General features: G+C 42.1%; 1 protein-coding gene across 1 annotated transcript in view; it reads right to left on the minus strand.

Annotated features, from left to right (window-relative positions):
- The window catches only part of tmem214 (transmembrane protein 214), a 38,429-nt gene extending 11,433 nt beyond the window's left edge, over positions 1-26,996 (minus strand). Inside the window, 14 exon segments of the mRNA XM_078399358.1 lie at positions 85-202; positions 1,090-1,203; positions 2,263-2,311; positions 7,887-7,978; positions 8,545-8,686; positions 9,534-9,635; positions 11,771-11,852; positions 12,430-12,532; positions 14,448-14,530; positions 16,521-16,655; positions 17,941-18,091; positions 20,844-21,049; positions 26,803-26,884; positions 26,886-26,996. Of these exon segments, the coding sequence (XP_078255484.1) occupies positions 85-202; positions 1,090-1,203; positions 2,263-2,311; positions 7,887-7,978; positions 8,545-8,686; positions 9,534-9,635; positions 11,771-11,852; positions 12,430-12,532; positions 14,448-14,530; positions 16,521-16,655; positions 17,941-18,091; positions 20,844-21,049; positions 26,803-26,884; positions 26,886-26,927 (1,501 nt within the window). The 5' untranslated portion in view covers positions 26,928-26,996.
- Positions 26,997-27,822: the final 826 nt, after the last annotated feature.

Consider the following 27,822-nt stretch of genomic DNA (forward strand, 5'->3'; position numbering starts at 1 on the left):
AGGTTGACTCTGCATTTTTTTTCTTTTGCACCAATCGTCCTCCAAAATAACAATATTCAACAATGAGTTATTAACTTTACTAACCATTGAAGGATCCATGTACTCTAATATCATGTAGCACAAACCCTGCAGCAAAAACCATTAGAACAAGTAACAGACGAAACCAGGGAAATCCACCGCCTCTCAACTTCTGCAGGATATTCTGGAAAACAGGCAGGTAAACATTTATTATTCATCATAGTGCACAGAAAAATCTTTCTAATTGGACACACGAAGAACTGAAACACACAATTAGCATTTTTCATTTAATCAACTATGATTAGTTAATATTACTGGCTCCAAATCAGAGTGTTGGTTGAATATTCCAAAGTACTACTCGTATGTGATTAATAGTGTTATTCTCTGCAAACATCAACCAACCAAAAACGGATTAAAAAACATACCTCGCTGGGTGTCTAACTACTGCATTTCCATTAACAATGACTGCACATCAACAAGGCGTGTAGAATGCCCCAAAAGGGCCATAAAAGACCCTCTTTTCTGATAAGACCAGGGACAAAGATTTTATCAAGTACGAGATACTGCAAAAGCCAAGTGAGATACTGGCAAGATAAGCTGGATTCTCCCAGCTAATATGTGGAAAATGACATCCCATCTTAATATGCCGCTTCCAAGGGAAAAAATTAGAGAACCCCACTGGTAAATGCAGAAGTTACAGTAGCAACACCTGCGGTTTCTTGACCCGCGTTTCACGATTCCTTCTTCATTACTGGATCAAAAGCCAATAATTTCACAATGACCAGGACTACAGGAGTACTTTCCACAACAAAGAACATCGATAGGCACCAGCTCAGCACCACAGAGCGAATTTTGGAATGAATGTTAAATGGCATCTACATCAGTGCCACCATGTCCACTGAGGAAGATAAATAAAGCTTGGGCCAACAAATAGTTTTAAAAGGTCATTTAGGCTATATCCAGGAACTTGTAAGCATTCACTTTCAAATCCAACAATGGGGGAAAAATGTACACAGTTCGCAATACTAACGCATTCCAACAGCAGGTATTAAATTTATTTAATATCCTTACACTACATGCAGAGTTGCAGGCACTTATTTCTTGTGAATTCAAGGCACCCTTTGCAGACAGTTCTTCATTTGTAACTTTAAATGATCGCACCGTTTCCTGCAGAGATTTCTGCACCTGCAATGAGGAGTCTTCAAAGTTAATTTATGAACATGCATTTCTAAAAATGTGAACATCAGGCACATTAGAAAACCTATGATTGCTCATCACTTGCCACTTTCAAAGAATATTCTTTTCACTCTGAGGATCAAAGATTTTAATTGTCGTAAAAATAGTTCAGTATAAATTGAGGGTTTGTTTCTATATTATGAACTTTCGAAAGATACATCTCATGAAAGTATTTTAAGAATGACACTTTCACAGCAATGGGTCAGTTGCTTCATTACAGATTTTCCAATTTGTTTTGAAAAAATATATCACCATCCTCCAACCTTCATATTCAAAACAGGTGGCCCCACTACCATATGCACAGAGGAGGCAGATAACACTATGCTCAGATCATAAAGACGTTTCTGATAAATTAAGTTGCACTTATTGTGTGGCACAATTTCTGCTTTTACGAAAAAGCATTTTGAACTCTCCAGTCAATGAGATAAATTATTCAACAAATAATTCACACAAGGGTGGTGGATGTATGGAACAAGCCGCCAGAGGAGGTAGTTGATTGAGACAGGGACCATTCCAACATTTAAGAAACAGTTAGACAGGTACATGGACTGGACAGGTTTGGAGAGATAAGGACCAAACGCAGGCAGGTGGGACTAGTGTGGCTGGGACATGTCGGCCAGAGTGGGCATGTTGAGCCAAAGGGCCTGTTTCCACATTGTATCACTCTATGATTCTATGAAATGGTTACTGAAAACATGAGTTCAATACAATTATTTACTATAGCATCATTCGACTCAGTACTGAATCTGTTAAATTTTATACAATAGAAGCTAACTTCATCAATTTGTCTGAAGTCCAAACAGCAGCCTGAAGAAACTGTCCTCAATTCTGCCTTAAATAATACCCAGGCTAAGTACTAAAATGAAAACAATGCTGTTTTTACAATTAAGGCTATGAAACAAAAGGCTAGAAAACCGTGAAGACTAAAAATCTCACAAAAACACAAATTGCCTCTAATACTTTTCAAACAAAAAACCCAATAATTTTTACCCAATTGAAGAAAGTTACCTTGACTGGAATGTTGTCCCAGGTTTCCAAAAGATGATTTAGCAGAAGACTGAAAGAAAAAAAAACCCACTAAATAAGCAGTCAGGTAGACACAAAATGCTAGAGAAACTCAGCGGGACAGGTAGCATCTCTGAAGAGAAGGAATGGGTGACGTTTCGGGTCAAGACCCTTCTTCAGACCCGAAATGTTACCCATTCCTTCTCTCCAGAGATGCTGCCTGAGTTACTCCAAAATTTTGTGTCTACCTTCAATTTAAACCAACATCTGCAGTTCTTTCCTACACAAATAAGCAGTCAGTATACATTTCATCTTGGAACTGACATTAACTATTACAGTTAAATGAAATTGCAATCATTTCAAACGTCCATAAGTGCAAAGTGCTGCTTTGAGTAAATCAATCTATCTATAAATATACATATATATATATATATATATGTTACTAAAACTCTCATCTTGTATATTTGTTCGTTTGTTCCCGAAATATAGCCAAAACGGTACACGATAGCGCAACAATTTTAGGACCACCTTACTCATCATTGGTCCGCCGTTCAAATGGTTATTATATTTTAAAAGTTATTCACTTTTTAAACTTTAATAAATCGCTCCCACTTGGAGTGACCGTGAGCCGCACCTGCGCAGTAATACCTCCGTGTTCAACGTCACAATGGGAACCCAACGGGTCCGCGCCTGCGCTGTTGGGGCCCGTTGATCTAATACTTATATAAGATGGCCGCCAGATCCGCATGTGCAGTTTGGGGAGGGTTGCCATTTTAAGATCGCCATTTGATTGGCTCAACCACCTCCCTCCCCCCCATGTGGGATCCGGCGCATCCCGATTGGCTCCTGCTGCTCCCCCCCACTTGGGGTAGATTGATTGGCTCCGACCTCCCGCTCGACGCCCGATTGGTCGTTGTTCCGGGTCCCACATGCGGGGAGCAGCGCCGCCGCTCTGATTGGTCACCGGCTCTTCCCGCTTAAAGCGCGCTGGTTGTCCGCCAGGGCTTCTTCCCCTTCAAAGCAATGGCCTTCTCCGTTGAGCCGTCGCCGCCACTGCTGCTGAATATGGGGACAGTCGCCGATGAGGTGCCACCGCCTCAAGAGGGGTCGAGGGGGGATGGAATGGGTGAGTGGGTGGAGGGGAGCCAGCGGGGTGGGGAAGGGGGAGAGGAGGGTTCTAGAACAATGCAGGAGAGGTTTGGGCCCAACAGGTCCACCCTTTTTTAGTGTTAATTGACTTCTTACAAAATTTAAACACAGTCACCAAGAGGGTTTGAAGTACAAGAAGAGAAAGATAATAAAAGCAGCTTAAAGAAGAGCACAGCATACAAAATGTTCCTTTGGCCACACTCTACATCGAACATGATGCCGTTAAATGAATCTCATCCCCTTTCACATGATCCATATCCCTCCATTCTCTGCACATCCATCTGCTTCTCTAAAAAGTTTCTTGAATGTCACTACATGTCCTATTACATGTAGTGTATCTTTAATATGACTTTCAGAAACTCGACAGAAAATTCTCATGGAATATTCAAAAATAAACATGAAGTTAAGAAATGCAGATCAGATCTTTATCAGGGAAAAATGCAGATAATGCAAATACAAAAGGATTATTCAACTTGGATTGCACACTAAACTTTTAAATGAACTAACTTCATAAAATTTAACATTAATCTTTTTGGTCAGGCAAACCGATTCTTCAAAATAGGCTTTCTGCTGCATCAGTTAATGCTGCTAATTATGACAATATTCATTTATACAAGCTAAATAAAGAAATGTATACAAATATTTGTCAGATTCAGGTTGTGGTTTAGATGACTACATCTGCTAGAATATTGTGAAACCTAGAGAAAAAAAATTGCTGCTTTTGCAAACATTTAATTTTCTTCAGAATATCTGTGTGTGTTTGTCATTCTATATCAGGTTGCAGGACCCACCTCAAAGGGTTCCTGGTCTACCACACCGTAGAGCTTTAATTCCGTCGCCTCCGCGCCTTTTTCTATGGGAAGGAGTCCTCACCACCCAGTGATGACCCGTTCTCCCATCTCCACAGGTCCCCCTCCTCTTGGACTCCCCAGAATGGCCTCTACCCTCTCTAGACTTCTTTTCTAACTGCCGGCGTGACATCAACCGTCTCAACTTTTCCGCTCCCCTTACCTACTCTAAGCTCACCCCCTCTGAACATACAGCCCTCCGCTCACTCTGCAGCAACCCTAACATTACTATCAAACCCGCCGACAAGGGAGGTGCCGTGGTAGTCTGGTGCGCTGACCTCTACCGCCGGGCTGAGGCCTGGTGACAACTCTCAGACACCTTCTCCTACTTATCCTTGGACCATGATTCCACAGATGAGCACCAGGCCTTAATCTCAAACACGATTACTGATTTCATCACTTCTGGCTATCTGCCTTCCACGGCCTCCAACCGTATAGTTTCCAGGCCCCGAACAGCCCGTTTTTACCTTCTTCCCAAAACCCACAAACACAACTGCCCTGGCAGACCCATTGTTTCAGCCTGCTCCTGTCCCACAAAAATTATTTCCACGTACCTCGACTCCATCCTATCCCCCCGGTCCAATCTCTCCCGACCTATGTCCAAGACACCTCACATGCCCTTCGTCTCTTTAATGACTTCCACTTTCAAAGCCCCCCCCTCTCCCTCATCTTTAATATGGACATGCAGTCACTCTACACCTCCATCCTCCAACAGGAAGGCCTTAAAGCCCTCTGTTTCTCCCTCGACTGCAGAACCATCCAATTTCCCTCTACTAACACTCTACTCCACCTAGTGGAGCTGGTCCTCATCATCAACAACTTCTCCTTCGACTTCCTCCGAGTCCAAGGCGCAGCTATGGGCACCCGCATGGGCCCCAGCTGTGCCTGCCTCTTTGTAGGGTACGTCGAACAATCCCTGTTCCAGGCATACACTGGCCCTATCCCCAAACTCTATCTCCGTACTCTATCTCCGTTACATTGATGACTGCATCGGTGCTACCTCCTGCACCCATGCAGAACTCATGGACCATCAACTTCACCACCAATTTTTATCCTGCACGCAAATTTACTTGGACCATCTCCGACACCTCCCTCCCCTTTCTTGATCTCAGTCTCCATCACAGGAAAATATTGACTGATGTCTATTACAAACCGATTCCCACAACTATCTCGACTACATTTCTTCCCACCCTGCTTCCTGCAAAGACTCTATCCCTTACTCCCAATTCCTTCGTCTATGCCACATCTGCGCCCAAGATGAAGTGTTCCACACTAGAACATCCGAGATGTCCTCATTCTTTAGGGAACGGGGTTCCCCTCACCAATCATAGATGAGGCCCTTACTCGTGTCTCCTCGGTACCCCGCAGCTCTGCCCTTACTTCCCCTCCCCCAAGTCCTTACTTTCCACCCCGTCAGCCGTCGCATACAACACATAATCCTCCAAAATTCCCGCCACCTCCAACGGGATCCCACCACTAGCCACATTTTCTCATCTCCACTCCTTTCCGCCTTCCGCAGAGACCGTTCCCTCCGCAACTCCCTGGTTAACATCCCTTCCCACCCAAACCACCCCCTCACCAGGTACCTTCCCCTGCAACCACAGAAGATGCAACACCTGTCGCTGTACCAACTCGCTCGACTCTGTCCAGGGACCCCGGAGTCCTTTCAGGTTAGGCAGAGGTTCACTTGCACCTCCTCCAACCTCATCTATTGTTTCTGTTGTTCAAGATGTGGACTCTCATACATCAGCGAGACCAAACGCAGACTGGACGATTGTTTCGCGGAACACCTTCGCTCAGCCCGCCTGAACCTACCTGATCTCCCGGTTGCTGGACCCTTTAATTCTCCTTCCCATTCTTACACAGACCTTTCCATCCTCGGTCTCCTCCATTATCAGAGTGAAGCTAAACGTAAATTGGAGGAACAGCATCTCATATTTCACTTGGGCAGCTTACAGCCCAGTGGTATGAATATTGATTTCTCTCACTTCAGGTAGCCCCAGCATTCCTTCTCTCTCTATCCCTTCCCCACCTAATTCGCACTAGCTTCTCATTTTCACCCTACAAACAACTTACAATGGGCTGTTTCCTTTATCATCGTTACTTTTTTGCATATCTTTCATTTATTGTTCTTTATCTCTCCACATCACCATATATATCTCGTTTCCCTTATCCCTAACCAGTCTGAAGAAGGGTCTCAGCCCGAAACGTCACCCATTCCTTCTCTCCAGAGATGCTGCCTGTCCCACTGAGTTACTCCAGCCTTTTGTGTCTATCAGCAGGACAATGAAGTGGATATTGTTGTGTGGACACAAGGGGCAAATCTGGGTTTGCCATGATGTTAACTGTTGGCTCCCTGTTGATATTTCCTGGTCTTCAGTGTCAAAGCTTGCACATGAGTAATAGCCACCCCAACAAGAGTTTAAGAGATTTGAAAAGTTGAAAAACTGTCCCATCTTCATTTTTTTAATGTTTAAAACCATAATATAATCTGCATATCATCAGGTTGTAGCGTGACTTGGACAGGTTGTATGAGTGGGCGGATGCATGGCAGATGCAGTTTAATGTGGATATGTGTGAGGTTATCCACATTGGTTGTAAGAATAGGAAGGCAGATTATTATCTGAATGGTGTCAAGTTAGGAAAAGGGGACGTACAACGAGATCTGGGTGTCCTAGTGCATCAGTCACTGAAAGGAAGCATGCAGGTTGTACAGGGCCCTAGTGAGACTGCACCTGGAGTACTGTGTGCAGTTGTGGTCTCCAAATTTGAGGAAGGATATTCTTGCTATTGAGGGCGTGCAGCGTAGGTTCACTAGGTTAATTCCCGGAATGGCGGGACTGTCGTATGTTGAAAGACTGGAGCGACTAGGCTTGTATACACTGGAATTTAGAAGGATGAGAGGGGATCTTATTGAAATATATATGATTATTAAGGAGTTGGACACATTAGAGGCAGGAAACATGTTCCCAAAGTTGGGGGAGTCCAGAACCAGGGGCCACAGTTTAAGAAATAAGGGGTAGGCCATTTAGAACGGAGATGAGGAAAAACCTTTTCAGTCAGAGTGTTGTAAATCTGTGGAATTCTCTGCCTCAGAAGGCAGTGGAGGCCAATTCTCTGAATGCTTTCAAGAGAGAGCTAGATAGAGCTCTTAAGGATAGCGGAGTCAGGGGGTATGGAGAGAAGACAGGAACGGGGTACTGATTGAGAATGATCAGCCATTATCACATTGAATGGTGGTGCTGGCTCGAAGGGCCGAATGGCCTACTCCTGCACCTATTGTCTATAAAATACTTTTCTTCGGCTATTTCTCATAAGTGGCTATCACTCGTGGAGATTGATAAATTCTTGATTAGTATAGGTGTCAGGGGCTATGGCCTGCAAAAATATTTTGGACTTACTGATGACAAGATGTGCATAGAAATCAGCAACATTCTCAAATTCATATCAAGCTGCAATGGAAATTCGAAAATGGACCAGTCTGCTCCATCCGATCCCAGAAAATAGGGATCTTATACTAGCGAGAGATAGATTTTAAACAAGATGCCATAAATACCAGATCAGGTTGTTAGTTATCCTAGTTAACTGTTCATTTGTTAACAATGATTTATTTTAGGTTGCACTATTTACCTGGACTGCGAGAGATGTTTGGTGTAAAGCTGTCTCCAAACACTGAAGCTGTTAGAATCTGTGGTCAAACATTCAACCATGCATCTTAAGAGCTGCAAGTTAAGAAAAAACATTCGCTTCATTTTATACCAAAAAACACCAGACATATGTGGTGCAATTCAGATCAAGAATATTATTTCCACATTGCTCAACTACAAAAGAACCATTTAGATGGATTCACCAAAGGTTAAATCTTAAGCAACTCTAACCGAGAGAGCTTATAAAACATAAAATTCAAGCTAGAATACGCAAGCTAGAATAAGTCTACATGTTTAGATGCGTCTAAGTGAATAATCAGCAATAAACGTTGATTTATTCTAGCTTGAGTGCACCTCTATTTTTTGTTTTATAGGCTCTTTCGGGTTAGAGTTGCTTAAAACTTAAACTATGATTAATCAATCTAAATTTGATTCCCCAAAATCAGGGAATTTGATTTCATGTCAACCTCATAATTAACTAAATTTGCAAATGCCTAAATTTAAGCCAGGCACAAAAAATCAACTCTTGAATAAAAATTAAATACAGTGAATGCATTTGTAGGAAGAAGCTTAACAAAAAGATTTTCACTTTTCCCTCAAAATTGTATTTAATTGCAGCAAAATTAAAGTTGATCACTCACCTCTTTCTTCATGTCTGGAGGACAATTGGGTGTTGCTCTGGATAAAAAGGAGGGAAAGTAGGTGTGTAGTGCAGATTCGGGTTTGGCTCCAAGTGCCAATAATTTGAGCTTAGGATAAAGTTGGCGTAACTGATCCTGCAAACTAAAAGAGTTAGAAAATAGAAGATTATCAACAATTATAAATTACATTTGTGTTTGTAGGCAATTACACAAGATGGGCTATGTTCTGAAATAATTACCCAAAGCTGCTGGGAAGCATAACATCTTCCTTAATAATTTTTCCAATTCAATGCTTGATTAGATACAAACCTGTGAAAATACACTGCCTTTATTTTGCAGTCTAAAAGTCACTTTTGCATTGTAAAATGGTAACAAGATAAGTAATCTTGAGTTTCCTACATTTGAAAAAGATAATGCTGCATTGTTAACACTGCATGAAAAAGAAAAAAAAATTTGGAGATAAAGTTGCTATGTTGTGAAACACTTATCTGCGGGAATATAGACAACCTTTAAACGACTGAAATCTTCCCAGATGAAGAATGTGATGTCAGAAATTCAAATATAACTAGCTTAGGCATTTCACCTGTTTTCTCTCCCAGCCTCAAAATAAAAGTCAGGTGCTAATGAGAAAGTCTAAACCAGTTTGATAAATAGGATCACATACATAGAAGATTGCAAATCCCAGGGCAAAATTCAAGGAGATATGATCAAATACCTGCTAATGGCATTAATATTTTGAAGCAGGAGGGAATTTGCATTCAAAATAGAAATGAGAAAGGATCAGAGATTAGCTGTCATATTTGGACCATGTCAGTTGAGAGTTAGGCACACTAAATAATTTACTTTTGTCAGAAAAAAAAAATAGTCTGCACACTTGCATGATTGTGGAAGACGTATGCAATATGCAGTATTGAAATAAATTTCAAACCTAGAACAATCCCACAGGCTAGTTTTTATGCACAAGCATCAAATTCAATTTTTTAACTTACTTGGATGAAAGCGAGTTATTAGGCATGTAAGCAAAGTCCAGCAAGGGGAAAAAATCTTTTGGTCCAATTGTTCCAAATCCTTTGGACAAGTTAGAATGCATCCTAAAAAGTAAATAAATAACAGCAAGAGTAAATTTGACAGCAACTCTATCATTAGCACACTTGCTATTAAACACAGAAAACCAGAAGTTATTGAAGACACTCTGCTACATCCATGGGTGTACTGAGACCATCTTCAACATTGAAATCAATTCAAAAGCATCACATTGAGTATCCCAGCATACTAGTTGTCCACTCAAGATATATCCAAAAATGAGACACACTGTCTATAAATGCAAATAATTATTTTTTTAATTTGCTTGATAGCACTGTTCCTCTGGCCCCAAAATTTACATTTACAAGTGTGCTTCATTTCTAAAATAGCTGTTTTGGTTTATTATGGGTTTGTTATTATTATCACATGTATCAAGACAAAGTGAAAAACTTTGCTTTGCATGCAATCCAGACAGATCAAAGCATACAATAGTCCAAGAATTTCAAACAGGAGTACAACGGATGATGCAAATAGAGAAAGGAATCAAGAATGCAGAATATAGTGTTACGACAGAGAAAGATGAAAATTAAAAAGAGCAGTGTACTTGAATCTGGTGATGCATTTGAGGTTTTGTATCTTATGCACAATAGGAAATCGGAGGACAGAGAATGACTGGAGTGTGAGTGTTGATTATGTCCACTGTTTTTTGGAGGCAGCATGAAGTGTAGATGGAGTCGTTGGGACATGGAGGCAGAGAAAAGAAGAATCTGGTTTGCATGATGAATTGGGTTACAGCCACAACTCTGCAATTTCTTGAAGTCTTGGGCAGATAGAATACTTTCTATGGTGCACTTGTAAACATTGGTAAGTCATTGGAGGCATGCCAAATTTCCTTGGTCTTCTGAGAATGTAGTCATTGGTATGCTCTTAAAACTTCATTAACGCAAAAGGAAAAAAACCCTGCAAATGGCAGAACTCTAAATGCAAAGTCAGACAATATTTGTTTAAAGAGAAACAGAGAAATCAATTCAGCTGGATTATCAACCCGTAACCTCGACTCATCTTCCCTCACCCTTGGGCACAGATGCTAATGGCACGTTGGCCTTTATGACAAGAGGAGTTGAGTATAGGAGCAAAGAGGTCCTTCTGCAGATGTACAGGGCCCAAGTGAGATCGCACCTGGAGTACTGTGTGCAGTTTTGGTCTCCAAATTTGAGGTAAGGCATTCTTGCTATTGAGGGTGTGCAGCGTAGGTTTACTAGGTTAATTCCCGGAATGGCGGGACTGTCATATGTTGAAAGACTGGAGCGTCTAGGCTTGTATACACTGGAATTTAGACGGATGAGAGGGGATCTTATTGAAACATAAGATTATTAAGGGATTGGACACGTTTGAGCCAGGAAACACGGTCCCAATGTTGGGGGAGTCCAGAACCAGGGGCCACAGTTTAAGAATAAGGGGTAGGCCATTTAGAACGGAGATGGGGAAATACTTTTTCAGTCAGAGCTGTAAATCTGTGGAATTCTCTGCCTCAGAAGGCAGTGGAGGCCAATTCTCTGGATGCTTTCAAGAGAGAGCTAGATGGAGCTCTTAATGATAGCGGCGTCAGGGGGTATGGGGAGAAGGTAGGAATGGGGTACAGATTGAGAATGATCTGACCTCAGTCGAGCAAATGACAACAAACAGAGACAGCAGAGGCAGAAGCAACTTCATAACTTCTGCTGCCTCAAACGTAAGAAGGTGGTCAGCCATGATCACATTGAATGGCGGTGCTGGCTCGAAGAGCGAATGGCCTACTCCTGCACCTATTGTCTATTGTCCGACCTGCTGATCCTCTCTCCAGGTTTCCCTCTAAATTGTATTCCACAAGCTGGCTGAGGCGTCAGTCTTCCTGCATTGGACGTTATTTTGGAAAACAAATCTTAATCGGAAAAACAAACGTAAAGCCAGCTATGTTAAAGGAAACGAGTTTCAGTCAGACCCCTGTAATTTTCTCTTTTTTTTAAAAATGGCAGTCTAGTGCCAGAAGATTGGCTGTGGAAAGGTTTTAAGTATTGCAGATGCCGGTGTACAAGAACACTGCTCTACTGCATTATGGGGGAACAAAAACAGTAATTAAAGCACAAATTAGGTTTTATTAATATTCAGCCTTTTAAAACAACACAGCCATCTTTTCCCATACTCTTCAGAGTGAAATACTCACATTAGCAGTCTATCCAAGTAGCTGATTGCAAAGGCAGAGAGTGCTTTGATGCCCAATACAGGAAGCATAATGTTCAGCCATACTAGGGTAGAGGAAAAACAGAAAAGCTTTCAGGTCAGAGGTTACTTGCACTAAATTTACTTAGGATCAGTGTTTTGCTCAATTGATAGAGAGAAGCCAATGAGGGGAAACTTTGTCCAAATATAATCATTTTGGATTCAAAGCAGAATTCTCAACTGAAAATGAAAATCAAATTTCACATGTTGGGATTCTGATTTTTATTAAAAAAAAACATACAGAACTGATTAGCAGAAGCCACTTGTGCTGATGCAGAAAGACGACCAAGATATCCACTTGTTTCTTCATTACCTTAGCCTGCCGCATCCCAGTCCTGCTATTGAACACACATAACACCAACAAACAACTGCGCGTCCAACATCCATTTAATCCATTTGGTCTCATTCGGAAATGTTCTCCTCATCTATCCCATTCCATTCTTCCCCTCCCCCCCCCCCCCCCCCCCAACCCTAGATGTGAACTAGATGTACGAGATGATATACCAAGATCAAGAGTGAAAGGGATGTATCAAATAATTGAATGGTATTAAACAAAAATAGAAAACAATTCCACTCTTAATTTGTTAATCACAGATTCCTCACCTTTCAATCCTTCAGCTAAATCTGTCCCAGCTTGCCCTAGGGCCCACATGATGCTCAGGCATTTAATTGGTTTATTATACTGAGATCTCAACATTTCTAGATACTGAAAAAAAAATTCAACATCATTAGAATACATCTGCAAGATAAACAGGAAAAGTTTACTGATCATTAAAAATGCATAAAACACTCATATAGCCCGCTGGGATCACTAAAGACATTCACAATAAAAGTAATTGAGCAAGTATTGAATCATCCAACCTCTCAATGTCATTATAAACATCATGAAGTGAATTGAAACCAAGGTCGATTGTACAAATTATTCTAAATGGCCACAACTACACTTAAATAAGTTTTATATTTAACTCATTTTATAAAGCAAAATCTAGAAATACTTCAATCTGAAGGGTCCCAACTCAAAACATCATCTGTCTATTTCCTCCAGCATTTAGGTTTATATCCCAGAACACTTAACCAACTTTGCCACTCACACCGTAAGGAATTTTAAACAAGTATAGGCAGAATAATTTGGAACATGAACTCTACCTAGATTTTATATTTCTAATGGTCAATTCGATAAGACCAGTATACATTTAAACAAATATTTGATATATTTTTTAAAACAACTTTGCATCTTAAAAATAAATCTTGTGCAAATTTAATTTAAACGTCTCTGTTGCAATGTGTAAACAACCAGGCTGCACTTTCAATCAGAATTTTCCATGTCAAGGTGTTGCCAAACCAGCAACAAAGAAATTAAGTAGCTGCGCTCCTTAAGGAGGTTTTATGCAAAGGCACAACATCTGACCACAATGAACACCTAATAAAGGCCACGAGGGGTTCAATCATGTTTTTTTTCCAAAAGAAAGCTGAAGAAAATGTCAAACGAGATGAAAAATAGCAACCTTGGCTCCAAGCCTGATGTTCCCTCATCAGCCTTTCAATGTGTTCATGGTCAAATCCTTGCTGAAATGAAATCCATTCAAAATTCTGATAAAATCCAGAATTTCGCTCACTGAAACATTTCGCATTACGGTCAAAAATCAAATAAAACTAAGTGTTTTCATGATAGTGGGCTCATTAACTCAACCTTCAAAAACCAAGTATGATAACCAATTACTGAGGATTGAGGGAGAAGAGGAAAGAAACAGGAAAATTTGTTATGTGCAGTAAGTCATGCAGTCACCATGTGCTTTATATCAAGTGTAACTTGGAATGGAATACTTTATTGACACATGTGATTAGGTACAGTGAAATTCTTTGCTTGCATACCCAAGGTATGCAAATTTTCACCACATAAACGGTACTGACAAAGTTACAAAGTACCCCTGCCGGCTCCTCCTTTGTCCCCCCCCCCCCCCCATGCCGAGTCCTCCATTGTTCATTGTTCTTTCCCCTCTCTCACGGCGGTCCCCCCATGCCAGGTCCTCCATTGTTCTTCTCCCTCCCCCCTCACAGTGGCTACCCTCCCCGACCACGGGTCGACCCGCAAGGGTCCATCGGCCGCAAGGCCCCACCACCACCTGAACTGTAGACGTAACTTCAGTAAACAACAATTGGGAAAAAATGAGGTTGATGCAAGATAGACAGAATAATGTAGCTTGAAATCAATGTGTGGACACTCAAGGATAGGTGGTCTTTAGATTTGACAAACGATTTGCATCCAATGGGAAATAAGGTGTAACATGAGTGATAGATAATTAGAGAATCAATAAAGCTACAGAAATGGTATATAGAAGCAAGCAGAATTTGGCGTTAAAAAAATGGTTTTCTCTCAAAGTCCAATGGTTTACACAAAATATACAACAGAGAAACCATTTAGGTGAGCTAGTGCAAGACAACAAGTCACTTCCCATTGTTCCTCATTCCAATCTATCAGTTTAACCGCGTTTTCCTTCTTCATGCACGAGTCCAATGCTTCTTAAATGCTTGAATTACTAGTTATATTAAACAAAATGCATTTGGTTTGGATTTGCAATAAATCACCACAAAACAACCAATATGCAGTGCAATCTGCTTACCTTTCCTAAATTCATGGTTGCAATTTTAGGTTTTTCTGCTAATATAGCCTGAACACAAATTCTGTAGCCATGCAGAGATTCACCTGAAAGAAGCAAATTTTTTCATTAAACATTTTTGTTCGCATATAGCTATTTCATTTGTACGTGTATTACTAGAATGCTCATCAGTGAAGACTACAGTGAAATATACTATTGACCATCAATTGCTCACCCACTCCATTTGTTAGCAGTTCAGAGACCTATAATGACACTGTGCTGTTAACATGAATTCCAATGAAGACTACAAACTCCAATCCATTTCATGGACTTAGACAATTCCACAATCAACAAATTCCATCAAGTAGTGTGAAATAAAATGGAAGATCTTCATCCTGATATATTTCATTCAGCAATGTTTGGACACATGTACTTGATAAGATGCAAGATGGTTGTCTTATCATTTAGAGCTGGGCTGTAAAAAGTTATTTCCACTACACAAAGTGAAGCAATTATCTTCAGAATTTATTCATCTACCACTGACAATTATTCATCTACCCCATCATCTGCAAGGTGGCTATTGCTGAACAGAAAATTGACTGAACAAAAAGGCACAGTGAACAGAAGACCCTGCAAACGACGAGGAACCCACCCGATAGCAAAGCAACAACTCCTGATTCACAAACCTCCATGGCAAAATTCGAGGTGGTCTAATCTTCATTTTCCCGATTGATTGCAGCTATAATATCAGCAAAACAAAATGTAGGCTGCTTGACTGATATCTCCCCCACTAACGTGAACCGTTTACCAATCATCAGCACACACTAGAGCTACTGATAATACTATTGAAAGGATGCACTAAAACAATGTATATTTGTCAATGCTTTTTGGTCATGGCATCAAAATCTGCACTCACACTACACAGATGCACAGACTTAAACATCTGCCACCATGTTTACCCAAGTTACCCGCAAAGATGAACACAGATTTAAACGATAAAAGTAGAGAGAAGCATTCTCTTGATCAGTCAATGCAAAGTATCACATTTTGCACCACTTTATGAGCAGAGATGATCATGTCCGATTTATTATATGTTAGCCATGCCATTTATGTTAATATTTATATTTCAATATTCTGCAGGTTTCAGGAATGAAACTATTAAGGACAATAAAGAAAGTTGGCTCAGCTGAAGGGTAGCTTGATGGCAAGGCCTACTGCATGAGTGATGTTGTTTTGTATGAAGACGTGAGAAACAAAGGTACCATTCAGACATCTATTTTACCTAACACTGATTTGACCTGAAGTAGATCATAAAAGATCCAAGTTGAACTATTCAGGCATGCGAGTGAGGTAAAAAAAAGAGGGAAAGAGCTGAGCGCTTGCACGAGGCGTACAACAGGTCAGAAAATTGGAATTGTTTTGAAAATTTACACACAAAATTACCCGTTTCAAGCCTGTTTTAGTGCATTTCAAAGTAAAAAGACATTACAAAATAATGTGAATTTGTCACTGTACACTAATAACATTTAACTAAATTCGCACATTAATTGATAATCAGCCCAAAAAGGTGGTCATTGGCTTTTCTGATGGGTTTTATATTTTAACCCTGTCTTAATTAATTTAGTTATATAATCTTGCATTTAAATTTAATATTTACTCATTACAGTTCCACCACTGATTTTCTGGCACTCTTGGTTCCAGAGCCCCGGCCGCAGGTTGCAAATTCAACCAATTTGGCCATGGATGTCCCGATGAGGTCGAGATTGGCTGCTTTGCCCAGCCTAGGTGCCACATTTTCGGAGAGACCTCCAGGGCCCGGGGGATTTCTCGCAGGACCCCTAGCGACTTCTAGCGGAACCCTAGTGTTAATTACAAGTCTCTACATTGGTTTTTTTCCTTTCTTTTATTCGATCCGATTTCTCCGTTTATTTGGCAAAGTGAAAAACGGGAAATCATGCAAAAAGAGAGGAAAATGGATTTTAAAAACACGGAAATGCACGGAAACTTCACGTGCCTGACTATTATATGTTTGACCCAAGATGACACCATATATAATGAAAGATAAAATTGGCAAAATGGATCGCAGCAGTTACTTACCTGCAGTTTTATCTTGTTCTCGCAACATTGTGTAGATACAGTGATCAAAAAAGTGCTCCAGGCCGTCGGATGCTTTTCCTAGCAGTGATTTGATGATATTCTTAAGATCTTTACTTGCATGGCAATATGGATAATCTGCAAAGGATTTTTCAAAAAGATAGTTAAAGTTAAGAACTGCTGCCTCCTGCAACTGTAAGACTAAACAGCACAAAGCACCAGCAATACCACACTACAAGACTGACAAATCCAAGATTTTGAGGCACAGATCTGCACAGAAATTGTGATGCTGCCATCAGTGACTCAGTATACCTCTATGCCAACTCCAGTAGAATTAAGGAAACTCGCTTCAATAATTTTAAATGTTATGCTTTATTACAAGAGATCTGAGTTTTTAAAATGGAAAACAAATTTTTAATTACTATCCAACAACGTCTGATTCTAAAATAAGGATAGCTATGTATAATTATTTCTTCAGAGAGAGATTTCAAAGTAAGTAATTTAAGTTTAAAACAAATTCAGGATTGACATTAACCATTTCTATTACACAAAACTTATTTAACACCCTAGGTGCTGCTTAAAAAGTAGATAAAAATTGTGCTGTCGATATTGCGCATAGCGAATAGCTGTTCAGGTTATTAAGTGATGCCACTGCAGCTAGTGTCAGGGCTTTGTTTTTAACTAAATCTGATAATTAGAGGGTGTAAATATTGTCCGGTTTGTGCAGACCGGTCAGCATTTCTTCCTGGAGAATCAATTTCAAGTGGCTACTGTCAGCTACTGCTTGACCACTGACTGTAAAATTCGGAGTCACAGTGAGACTATGGCATTTTATTACAGGTTAAGAGGCCTGCTGTCATTAAAAAACTTGCATACGAAGGACAGTCATAGGGGCAAACATAAAGCGTGCGCTTAACTGAATAACCTCCATTGGACTACCACTTGTTTAATGTGGTTTAATATTTACACTGGAGCCACTGTGCCAAGAAAATGAATTGATGTCAACAGTGAATTACAATTTCCTATGTTATGGAGAACATAATTTCAATGTCTCATTTTAACAAAATCATTGACTTTCCCTTTATCCCATCAATTGTTGGAGAAGGTGCAGTATTAAGAATCTAAGAATAAGCACCGACTCTGCTTTTAGTCCAAGATTCCTAACACCTTACCTCCTGTTTAGAACATTGTAGTTCTCCAAAAAGAAACCTGTGATCATGGCAATATAGTGGTACTTCCACATTCCTGTTTATCCACACAACAAGGAAACAGTGACAAGGGCATATGTTTCCATAATGCATGGGGAAAGAGCAAAGATCTTTTCATTGGTGTACATGTTAGATACGCACCACAGTATCTACAAATCAATGTGAAATCACAGGTTAACTGGAAATACAAAATTACAACATTGACCCCAACTGACCATAAGAAAACTGACTGAGGGTGGGGTCTGACTCTGGTGCCGGCAGTTTATAATTCAAGTATCCAGCCAGATCCTTCACCCAGACAGATGGATTCCCAGGAAACAAGTCTTGACTTTTATCCATTTGCTCCTGAAGTTCTTTCAAATCAAGCTGCAGAGAAAATGATGGCTTTTTAAGATACTTAACAACTTCAATTATGGTGACATGAAAACATTGCATAATCGTGTTAATTTTTCCAAAATGGGCATTTCAAATGGCAGAATGATGGTAAGGCAGTCTGGAGGTAAAGTTTCCAAACTACTGATCTGGAGAGACAAGTTTGAATACACATCCGAAAGCTTTCACAAGTTTGACTCCTACCATACTAGCTCGAGAATTTAGATACGATACAATTCAGAATTGGGAAAGATAGTAGCTGAAACTAACATATATGGTTCGCACTGGCCACCCGGAAACAAAAATCGACCATTTTTACCCAAACTGGCCTAAATATGGTTCAAGCTGACTTAATCTATTCAGTCCAGGAATAACCTGGGACGGACAATAATGCTCGCATTGAACAAATAAGCAAGCAGGCAAATTGACTTCATCCTTAATCAGTGACACTGAGCTCTTCAAATTCAAACATAATTCAATACGACTTTCATTTGTCAGATTATAAAATCACACAACAATTTAGACGATGAGCTTGAAAATTTTAACAATGAGAAAGCTACATGATACTGCAAGGCTGAAGATGGAAATATCCACAACAAAAATAACAGATTAAGTAAATTTCTTTTGAAGTTGGAAAATATGAAGGTTATCTACACAAGATGGAAAGGATAGAACACAGCACTTTGCAAATTTTGGAAATCTACAGGCCATGTGGAAAATCTGGAGTTTTAGGGATGCTATTTTCAACAATTAAGAGGTCACATCCAAATACAGAAGCAATTCAAATGTTAAAGTATTGTAGATATTTATGCAAATCCCAGGAATTTAGAATACAAAGGAGTGTCTGTAACATATCAGTGGGAAATGAGCTACACCATCTCCACAAATTCCAGTAGCTGGGAGTTCATGTTCAGAAAACATCGTCAGCATTCAAACGGTGAAACAAGTTTGGAACCCTTGTGCAAATGGCAGTCAATTCCAGGTCAATAGTTAATTTTAAACCTTGAGATTCTTATTAACTGAAAAGTGCCAAGAGATAAGAAACAATGAAATATGCAATTTAAACCCTGATCAGCTATCAATCTCCATGAAGGCAGAACAAGCCTGAAGGGCTAAAGGTTACTTCTGTCACTTTAACAACGCAGTACATTGTTGCAACAGGGAAATCCAGACCAAGTAAAAAACTGCTGGAGAAGCTCAGTTGGCCAGGCAGCATTTGCAGACAGACAACAGTTAATTTGGGATCCTTCAGAATCGCATGTCTATTTCCTTCCACAGATGCTGCCTGATCCAGCAAGTTTACACTGGAGTCCGCTGGCCCGGACTCCAGCCCCTGCGGGCCTCCACCAACGATTCCGCCAATCCTCGCCACTCCACCGCCCACCAGCGGGCCGCAGCCGTCGCCTTACCCAAGTCCCAGGCTCAGCACTAGGCCCACCATCTCCACGATGCAGACTCCCACACCACTGGGTCAGACTGTGCTGGGTCCTACTGCTCCCCCCTGCAACAGGGAACATCAGTGGGGGTTCCACTGGTTCTTCCACTTTTAACCAGGTGGTCCCAGTTACTCTCCACCAGTACAATGGTCATGCCCAATTCCTCTCCGAACACGCACCACCCCCCCACCCCACCAGACCGCCTAGGCCTTCATCTACGCACCTGCCTTCCTCCGACCCCAAACCCCACCCTTGCCTTGTGTTCACCATCCCCTCTGACCTCCCCCTTTCTGATACGGAATGGCCTGTTCTCAGCAGGGTCCTCACCCTTGTTCCCCTCCAACCCTGCCTCAACGTGTTCTGGGTCCGCCACGATGTAGAGCTCTTCTTCCGTCGCCTCTGCCTCCGTGCCTTTTTCTATGGGAAGGAGTCCTCACCACCCAGTCATGACCCCTCCTCCCGTCTCCACCAGACCCCCTCCTCTTGGACTCCCCCAGATGGCCCTCTACCTTCTTTAGACCTTTTCATTTCCAACTGCGGGACATCAACCGCCTCAACATTTCCACTCCCCTGACTTACTCTAACCTCTCCCCCCCTGAACGTAACTTCCGCTCAGTCTGCCTTAACCTACCTAATCTCCCAGTTGCTCAGCACATTAACTCCCCCTCCCATTCCCAATCTAACCTTTCTGTCCTGGGCCTCCTCCATTGTCACAGGGAGGCCCAGCCCAAATTGGAGGAACAACATATATTATATTTTGCTTAGGTAGCTTACACCCCAGCGGTATGAACATTGACTTCTCTAACTTCAAATAGCCCTTGTTTTCCCTCTCTCCATCCCCTCCCCCTTTTCCCACCAGTTTTACTGTCTCCGACTGCATTCTATCTCTGTCCCGCCCACTCCTCCGACACTAGTCTGAAGAAGGGACTCGACCCGAAACGTCACCCATTCCTTCCCTCCAGAGATGCTGCCTGTCCCATTGAGTTACTCCAGCATTTTGTGCCTACCTTCGATTTAAACCAGCATCTGCAGTTCTTTCCTGCACAAGTTTACATAACAGGTTGTTTTTACTCAAGAGAATCCAGAGGTGGATGGGTAACTGCATTTCATCCTTACGTACTCAGTATTGATCATGTTTATATTTTGTTTCAAATGCAATAAAATTAACACATTTAATTTAATAACTGCAAATATTAACCTCAATTTTTCAGTACAAAATTTCCAAAGAATGCTTACCAAAATTAACTTAAAGAAACACCAATACATTATACTGAAAGACAGAACAAAATAAATATTTCTCAAGTACGTACAGCTTTAATGGCAGCCTCCAAAGAAGGAAATGTCTTGTGCTTTGGTACACTATCACCAGAGGATTTCTTGATCACCTTTCCCCCAGTGGGTGGTTTCTGCAGCAGTTGCTCAGATGAAGATATTGGAGGAACTTGCTCTTTGTTTTGCTTCTTTCCCATTTTCTCAAATCCAAGTTCAAAGAGGGTTTCGGATGGTTTCAAAGGAGCTTAATAAAAAAACATCTCTGTCACATGGTTTACCTTTCACATGAAAATATGAAAACTACATTTCAACATTAATAGGGCAGCGAATACAAGTCCAGTAGTGAATACAAGTCCACAGTGGGACAGGCAGTCCACTATTAAACTGAACTGGTTTGGTGTATGGCCACTTGCTTTATGTAGTACACAATTGTGATTTAGACTTAATTATGGGATTGAAAACAAAGTAGCATGCAGATGGCAAAAAGTAGCCACATGGTTGACCACTTGGACTGCAGAAAATAGTCAGTTGTGCAAAAATCACAAACCAAAAAGTGCAAGGTAATTGGTTGGCTTGCACATAAGTATGGAACATGCTGCAGGTCCAAGGCCATCATATTCAACTTCATCAATAGGAACGATCCATAAATTTACTAAGAGCAGTCAGATATACATCCCACCTACCCACTAAGTTTAGTGTCCAGCTGCAGTTGGCCAACCTAACCTCAATTTGGGTGTGACCAATATTAAAAGTACACATGAAGGTAAAAGGTTTTTTTTAAATTACCGATTAAATTCAATTTTTAGATACATTCAAATTAATTTACCAACAATTAATGTGCAAATTCATTTTAATTGTTTTCAATGTTGCAAAAATGTTTCTCAGCCATTTCAGATCTAGCTGAAATAAACTTCTGACTGAACGAACTGCTTTGTGGGAATGGCCATACAGACAATCCAGCAGATTATAGGGAGCAGTACGGCTGAAAAGGACTCGTGTGTGCATTCTGCAGCTGGTGAAATCTAACCCATTTCATTTGAGCAGGATACAAGCCTATTGTATTAAGATCTTGCTTTGCCCAATATATATATATATATATATGAACTTGGGCATAAAGGGCAATTTCCAAGACAAAACTTTACAGAATCTGGACACATACTGAACTGTGAGGAAGATAGATTTGGCAGAGAACAGCTAGACCTCTGAAATAAGTGCCAGGTGACATTCTCTGAAATGCGCTATATCTTCAATGAAGTATATAAGGAGCAACGAGCATATAATTCAAAAAACAACAAGAACAGAGGTCAAGATGTACACAACTTGTACATTGGAAGAGACCGGGCAAATTTAAAAATTGCTTTAAGAAAATATGAGATTCGGGTTTACAAGTAGAAACAGAACACAATAGCAAGGAAGTCACAGTAAACGTTATAAAAACCAGTTTGGTTATATTTGGAATCATGTGCCCAGGCCACACCGCCACACTATTGGAATATTTCAGAAAGAGTGCAGAAGAGATTTACTAAAATGACTCGAGGGATGAAGTGCTTGAATATACGCATAGATTGAAGAAGCTTCTTTCCTTGAAACAAAAAGAGGTAGCAAGGTGATCAGACAGAGCAAAAGGATGTCCACTATTAAAGTTGGAAGCAGAAGACACAGAATGAAAGTAACCGTCAAAAGAACCAAACCAAACATTTTCTCTTATTAAATGCAGGAAGTGGTTACAGTCTGGAATGCATTACCCCGGTATAGCTGTAGAAATCTGATTCAGTTCCAGCATTTAAAAGAGAGCTGAATACCAAGAACTTAGAAATGATAAGCAAAAGGGAACGAGGATGAGAGTGGATGTGGACTAATCTTAGAGCTAACAGGGACTCAAAAACAAATGGCCTTATTCCTTGCTTAACCATTCTGTGATTCACAAGCACACATGTGGACTCCTATGCTGCTGAACTTTCACTATATAACCACACCATTAGCAGTAATAATTTAAAGTTTGTCCTAACATCTTTTGTTCACACATAATTGCTCACAACACCAGAGTGCAAGCAGTAGCACAAGTAAAAGCTGCTGCCTCATAGTTCTAGTTACCCAGGTTCAATATTGACCTCTGATGCTATGCCTGCATTGGTTTCTTCCAGGTACTCATTTTCTTCCAGGTCCCTTTTGGCAGCTAATTTAATTCATTAATTGGCCACTACAAATTGCCTCAGATGTGGAGAAAAGTAGAATGTGGGAAAGTTGATGGTTGAGAGAGTTGAAGGTGGGAAGAATAAAATGGAAACAAAGTAGGATTAGTGAAAATGGATGTTTGATAGTTGAGGAACCTGCACTGTATGACGACAAGAGCCCAGGCTGAGATATATGAATCATACACAAGTGAGGTAACTGGGCAAATGTGAGATTAACTGGGCAAATGGGCTGAGGAATGGTTAATAAATTTTAATGCAGATAAGAGTGATGTGCTGCATTTTGGGAAGTCAAACCTGGGCAGGACCTTTGGTGAATGTCAGGACACTGGGGAGTGTTTTCAAGAGGAGATGAATCTAGTATACAGTTCTCTGAAAGTTTTGTCACAGGTAGATGGGGGGTCAAGAAAACTTTTGATTCATTGGTCTTCAACAGTCAGGGTATTATAGAAGTTGGGACGTTATGTTACAGCTGTACAAGAGGTTGGTGAGGCTACATTTGGAGTATTGTGTTCAGTTTTGGTCACCCTGCTATAGGAAGGATGTCATCAAGTTGGAAAGATTTACAGGATGCTGCCAGGACTCGAGGGCCTATAGGGAGATGTTGGGCAGACTGGGTCTTAATTCTTTGGAGTGCAGGAGGCTGAAGGGAATACATAGGGAAGATGCACAGAAACTTTTTCCCAGAAGAAGGCTCTCGACCCGAAATGTCACCCATTCCTTCTCTCCAGAGATGCTGCCTGTCCCGCTGAGTTACTCCAGCATTTTGTGTCTACCTTCAACTTTTACCCAGAGTTGGGGAATCAAGAACCTGAGGACATAGGTTTATGGCGAGAGGGGAAAGATTTATGCTTTATGGAGCTTTATTATCTTAAATGCACCACACAGTGATTGTAGTCCAAAGTTTATATAAGAAAATAACTGCAGATGCTGGTACAAATCGATTTATTCACAAAATGCTGGAGTAATTCAGCAGGTCAGGCAGCATCTCGGGAGAGAAGGAATGGGTGACGTTTCGGGTCGAGACCCTTCTTAGTTTGATTTACTCACTTGATGTACTGGAGTATCCCCCGATCGTGTTAAGACCCAGGCTGCTGCAGGGCCTCCTCAGTCATCCTCGACTGGCTCGGCCCACGAACAAACATTCCTCCCCTCACCCGACCGTCTCTGTGTTCCGGGGCACCTCCTGCAGCCAACCTTGACATAACCGGCGGGCAGGACTACAAGTCAGACTGAAGTGCAGGGGCCTATGACCCCCTCTACCTACCATCCTATTAGCCAATGTTCAATCACGGGAAAATAAAGTGGAGGACTTAACGTCAAGGCTGCTTTACCAAAGGGAACTGAGGGAATGCTCTGTGCTGTTTCAGAGACATGGCTCACCTCCAGCTCCCCAGACTCAGCCGTCCAGCCTGAAGGTTCGCCATCCATCGTATGGACCGAATGTAGGCATCGGGATAAGGGTGAGGTGGCTGTCTGCCTCATGGTCAACTCTTCGTAGTGCTCAGACGTGGCAGTAATGTCTAACTCCTGCTCTCTGCACCTGGAACATCTGGCGGTGAAGTGCCCCTTCTACCACCCGAGGGAATTCACCTCCATCATCCTGACCGCAGTCTGCATCCGACCCCAGGCAGACGTCCGTCCAGCACTGGAGGAGCTCCACGCCGTGGTCAACAAACACCAGTCAGCGTACCACAAATCCTTTACCATCATAGCTGGGGATGTCAACAAAGCCAACCTGAAAAAAATCACTCCCAAACTACCACCAACATGTCGCCTGCAACACCAGAGGATTAAACACCCTTGACCACTGCTTTACAACCAACAAAGAAGCCTATTGCTCCAACCCTTGCCTCACTCCTGGAAATCCAACCATTCAGTGGTGCTGCTTTATATATATACTCCAAAATGCTGGAGTAACGCAGTGATTATATATAGATGAATGATGACTGAGTTACTCCAGCATTTTGTGTCCACCATCAAAGAGTCCCTCCAGCAGCTTGTTTCTTTACTAAAGACTTATTGCGTGCAGGCCATACTGGCCAGACAAATACAGAAAACCTCAGTGACCACTTTGTACATGTCTTTTCACTTATCTTTAATTTACTGGCCGGTGAAAACCGAGAAAAGATAATGCTATAGATCATATGGTACGCAATTAATGGCATTACAATACAGAGTTAAAATTTCAATTTGCTAGTATTTCCTACTAAAATAAAAACACTCATTTAAAAGGGAAGGGGCATGGTCAATGCTGCATAATACATTCAATTCGAAAATGTCACAGGAAACTTTCATTTGTTGAAAAAAGTAAAACAATTTAGCTTTTAATCAGACAATATAAATGTATTTATCATTAATGTAATGATTCTGTTTGGCGGTGGGAAGGAGGAAGAAATAAAATGAGTCAGTGCCTTGAATGCTAGACCTCTTTACCAAAACTAGAAAATTAAGATAAGCAAGTTTAATAAAAAGAAGTGAGTGGTGTTGCATTTTGGAAAGTCAAACCAGGGCAGGACCTACACAGTGAATGGCAGGGCTATGGGGAGTGTTATAGAACAGGGGGATCTAGGAGTGCAGGTACATAGTTCTTTGAAAGAGGCATCACATGTTACAAGAGGTGTTCAAGAAGGCTTTCAGCACATTGGTCTTCATCAGTCAGGGTATTGAGTATAGAAGTTGGGAGGTCATGTTACAGTTGTATACAACATTGGTGAGGCCACATTAAGAGCATCGAGTTCAGTTTTGCCCACCCTGTTATAGGAAAGATATTGTTAAGCAGGGCAGGGTGTAGAGAAGATTTAGGAGGATGTTGCCAGTACAGTCACTTACAGTGTCTCCCAAAATGGTTAACTTCAAAGTACAGACTAAAGCAATATGGGTAGGAAAAAAAACTGTAGATGCTGATTTAAATCGAAGGAAGATTTAAAATGATGGAGCAACTCAGCGGGTCAGGCAGCATCTCGGGAGAGAAGGAATTGGTGACGTTTCGGGTCGAGACCCTTCTTCAGACAAGCGGTATGAGTGTTCATCAATCTTTTGCTAGGATACACTGGAGTAATTACATTTGGTCAAGGAGGGAAATGAGATCCTGAATTAAACAGAAGAATATCAATAAATATGAATAGGCCACTTGACCCTTCAAGCACAGCCCAACAGGCAATATGATCATGGCTGATCGTCCCCAGGTCTCAACGTCCTCTACCAATCTTAAAGGGACACTTTAATCCTCAGTGCAGGTATCTCTTCTGTTCCTTTCCTCGATGTGGCTGTATTTTTCAGTTTTAATTAATTTCATTTTTCTCCTATCTGAACTTGTTTTGTTTTTTTAAAGGAACTGTTACCCATGAGGATTTCTGTCCGCAATCTTTGACAATTTCCTTTCTCGACCGCTCCCCCTCGCTCGAACTTTAAACACGTTCCTCATGTCTGATGAGGGGGGCCATTGACCCAAAATATCCACGTCGCCACTCCCCCCACCGACTGCCGACCTGCTGTGTTTTTAGTTTCGTGTTCTCAGCATTTTCGGAGATTTTTGTTTGTGCCCCAATCGCAACATCTGGAAGACTGGGTGACACTTCTTGCCGGGTTTTGCAGCAAAACGTTGCGTTAAATTTCGGGACGAATTGCAGGACCAAAGGCGGCCCCGGGACGTTGCCGGGATACCACCAGTGCAGTGCAGTGCAGTGCCCGGCTCGACTCGGCGCCGATCAGACGGAGGTCGCCTCTCCCCCCGGCAGCTGCACTGTCTGTGCTGGGCCACAGACTAGGCTAGGGCAGGGAGGGCACGACGCTCGGTACTCACGGACTGGGTCGATGCGAGGCATGTTCTCCGACAGAGCCTTGCGGGCCAACTTCTTCTCATTTTTGGTGAAGGCTGGTTTTTTTGTTTTTCTTGTTGACGAGCTCCCACTTGCCGGTGGTCGCCATTACGGAGGGTCGGGATCACCGCGCCGATCTAGTGCTGGCGCTCTGCTCCAGGCCCGGTGCCTTTCAAACGGCGCCTCCCGTCCAATCAGAGAGCGCGCGGCGCGCCACGTTGCCTCGATGCCGTTATGACGTCGGCCATTTTCCGGACGGTGGGGGGGAGAGGGGTTACGAGGGGGAGGGGTTACGAGGGGGAGGGGTTACGGGGGGGAGGGGTTACGGGGGGGAGGGGTTACGGGGGGGGAGAGGGGGTAGTCTATTCGGGGGGAAGCTGGTATATGGGGGGGAGATAGTCTATGGGGGGGGGGGAGATAGTCTATGGGGGGGGGAGATAGTCTATGGGGGGGGGGGAGATAGTCTATGGGGGGGGGGAGATAGTCTATGGGGGGGGGGAGATAGTCTATGGGGGGGGGGAGATAGTCTATGGGGGGGGGGGAGATAGTCTATGGGGGAGAGATAGTCTATGGGGGAGAGATAGTCTATGGGGGGGGAGATACTCTATGGGGGAGAAAGTCTATGGGGGAGAGATAGTCTATGGGGGGGGAGATAGTCTATGGGGGGGGAGATAGTCTATGGGGGGGGAGATAGTCTATGGGGGGGAGATAGTCTATGGGGGGGGAGATAGTCTATGGGGGAGAGTCTATGGGGGGAGAGCCTATGGGGGGGAGAGTATGGGGGGGAGAGTCTATGGGGGGGAGATAGTCTATGGGGGGGGAGATACTCTATGGGGGAGATAGTCTATGGGGGAGAGATAGTCTATGGGGGGGAGATAGTCTATGGGGGGGAGATAGTCTATGGGGGGGAGATAGTCTATGGGGGGGAGATAGTCTATGGGGGGAGATAGTCTATGGGGGGGAGATAGTCTATGGGGGGGAGATAGTCTATGGGGGGGGGAGAT

This window comes from Rhinoraja longicauda, chromosome 5 (genome assembly GCF_053455715.1).
Source record: "Rhinoraja longicauda isolate Sanriku21f chromosome 5, sRhiLon1.1, whole genome shotgun sequence".
NCBI classification, from domain to species: domain Eukaryota; kingdom Metazoa; phylum Chordata; class Chondrichthyes; order Rajiformes; family Arhynchobatidae; genus Rhinoraja; species Rhinoraja longicauda.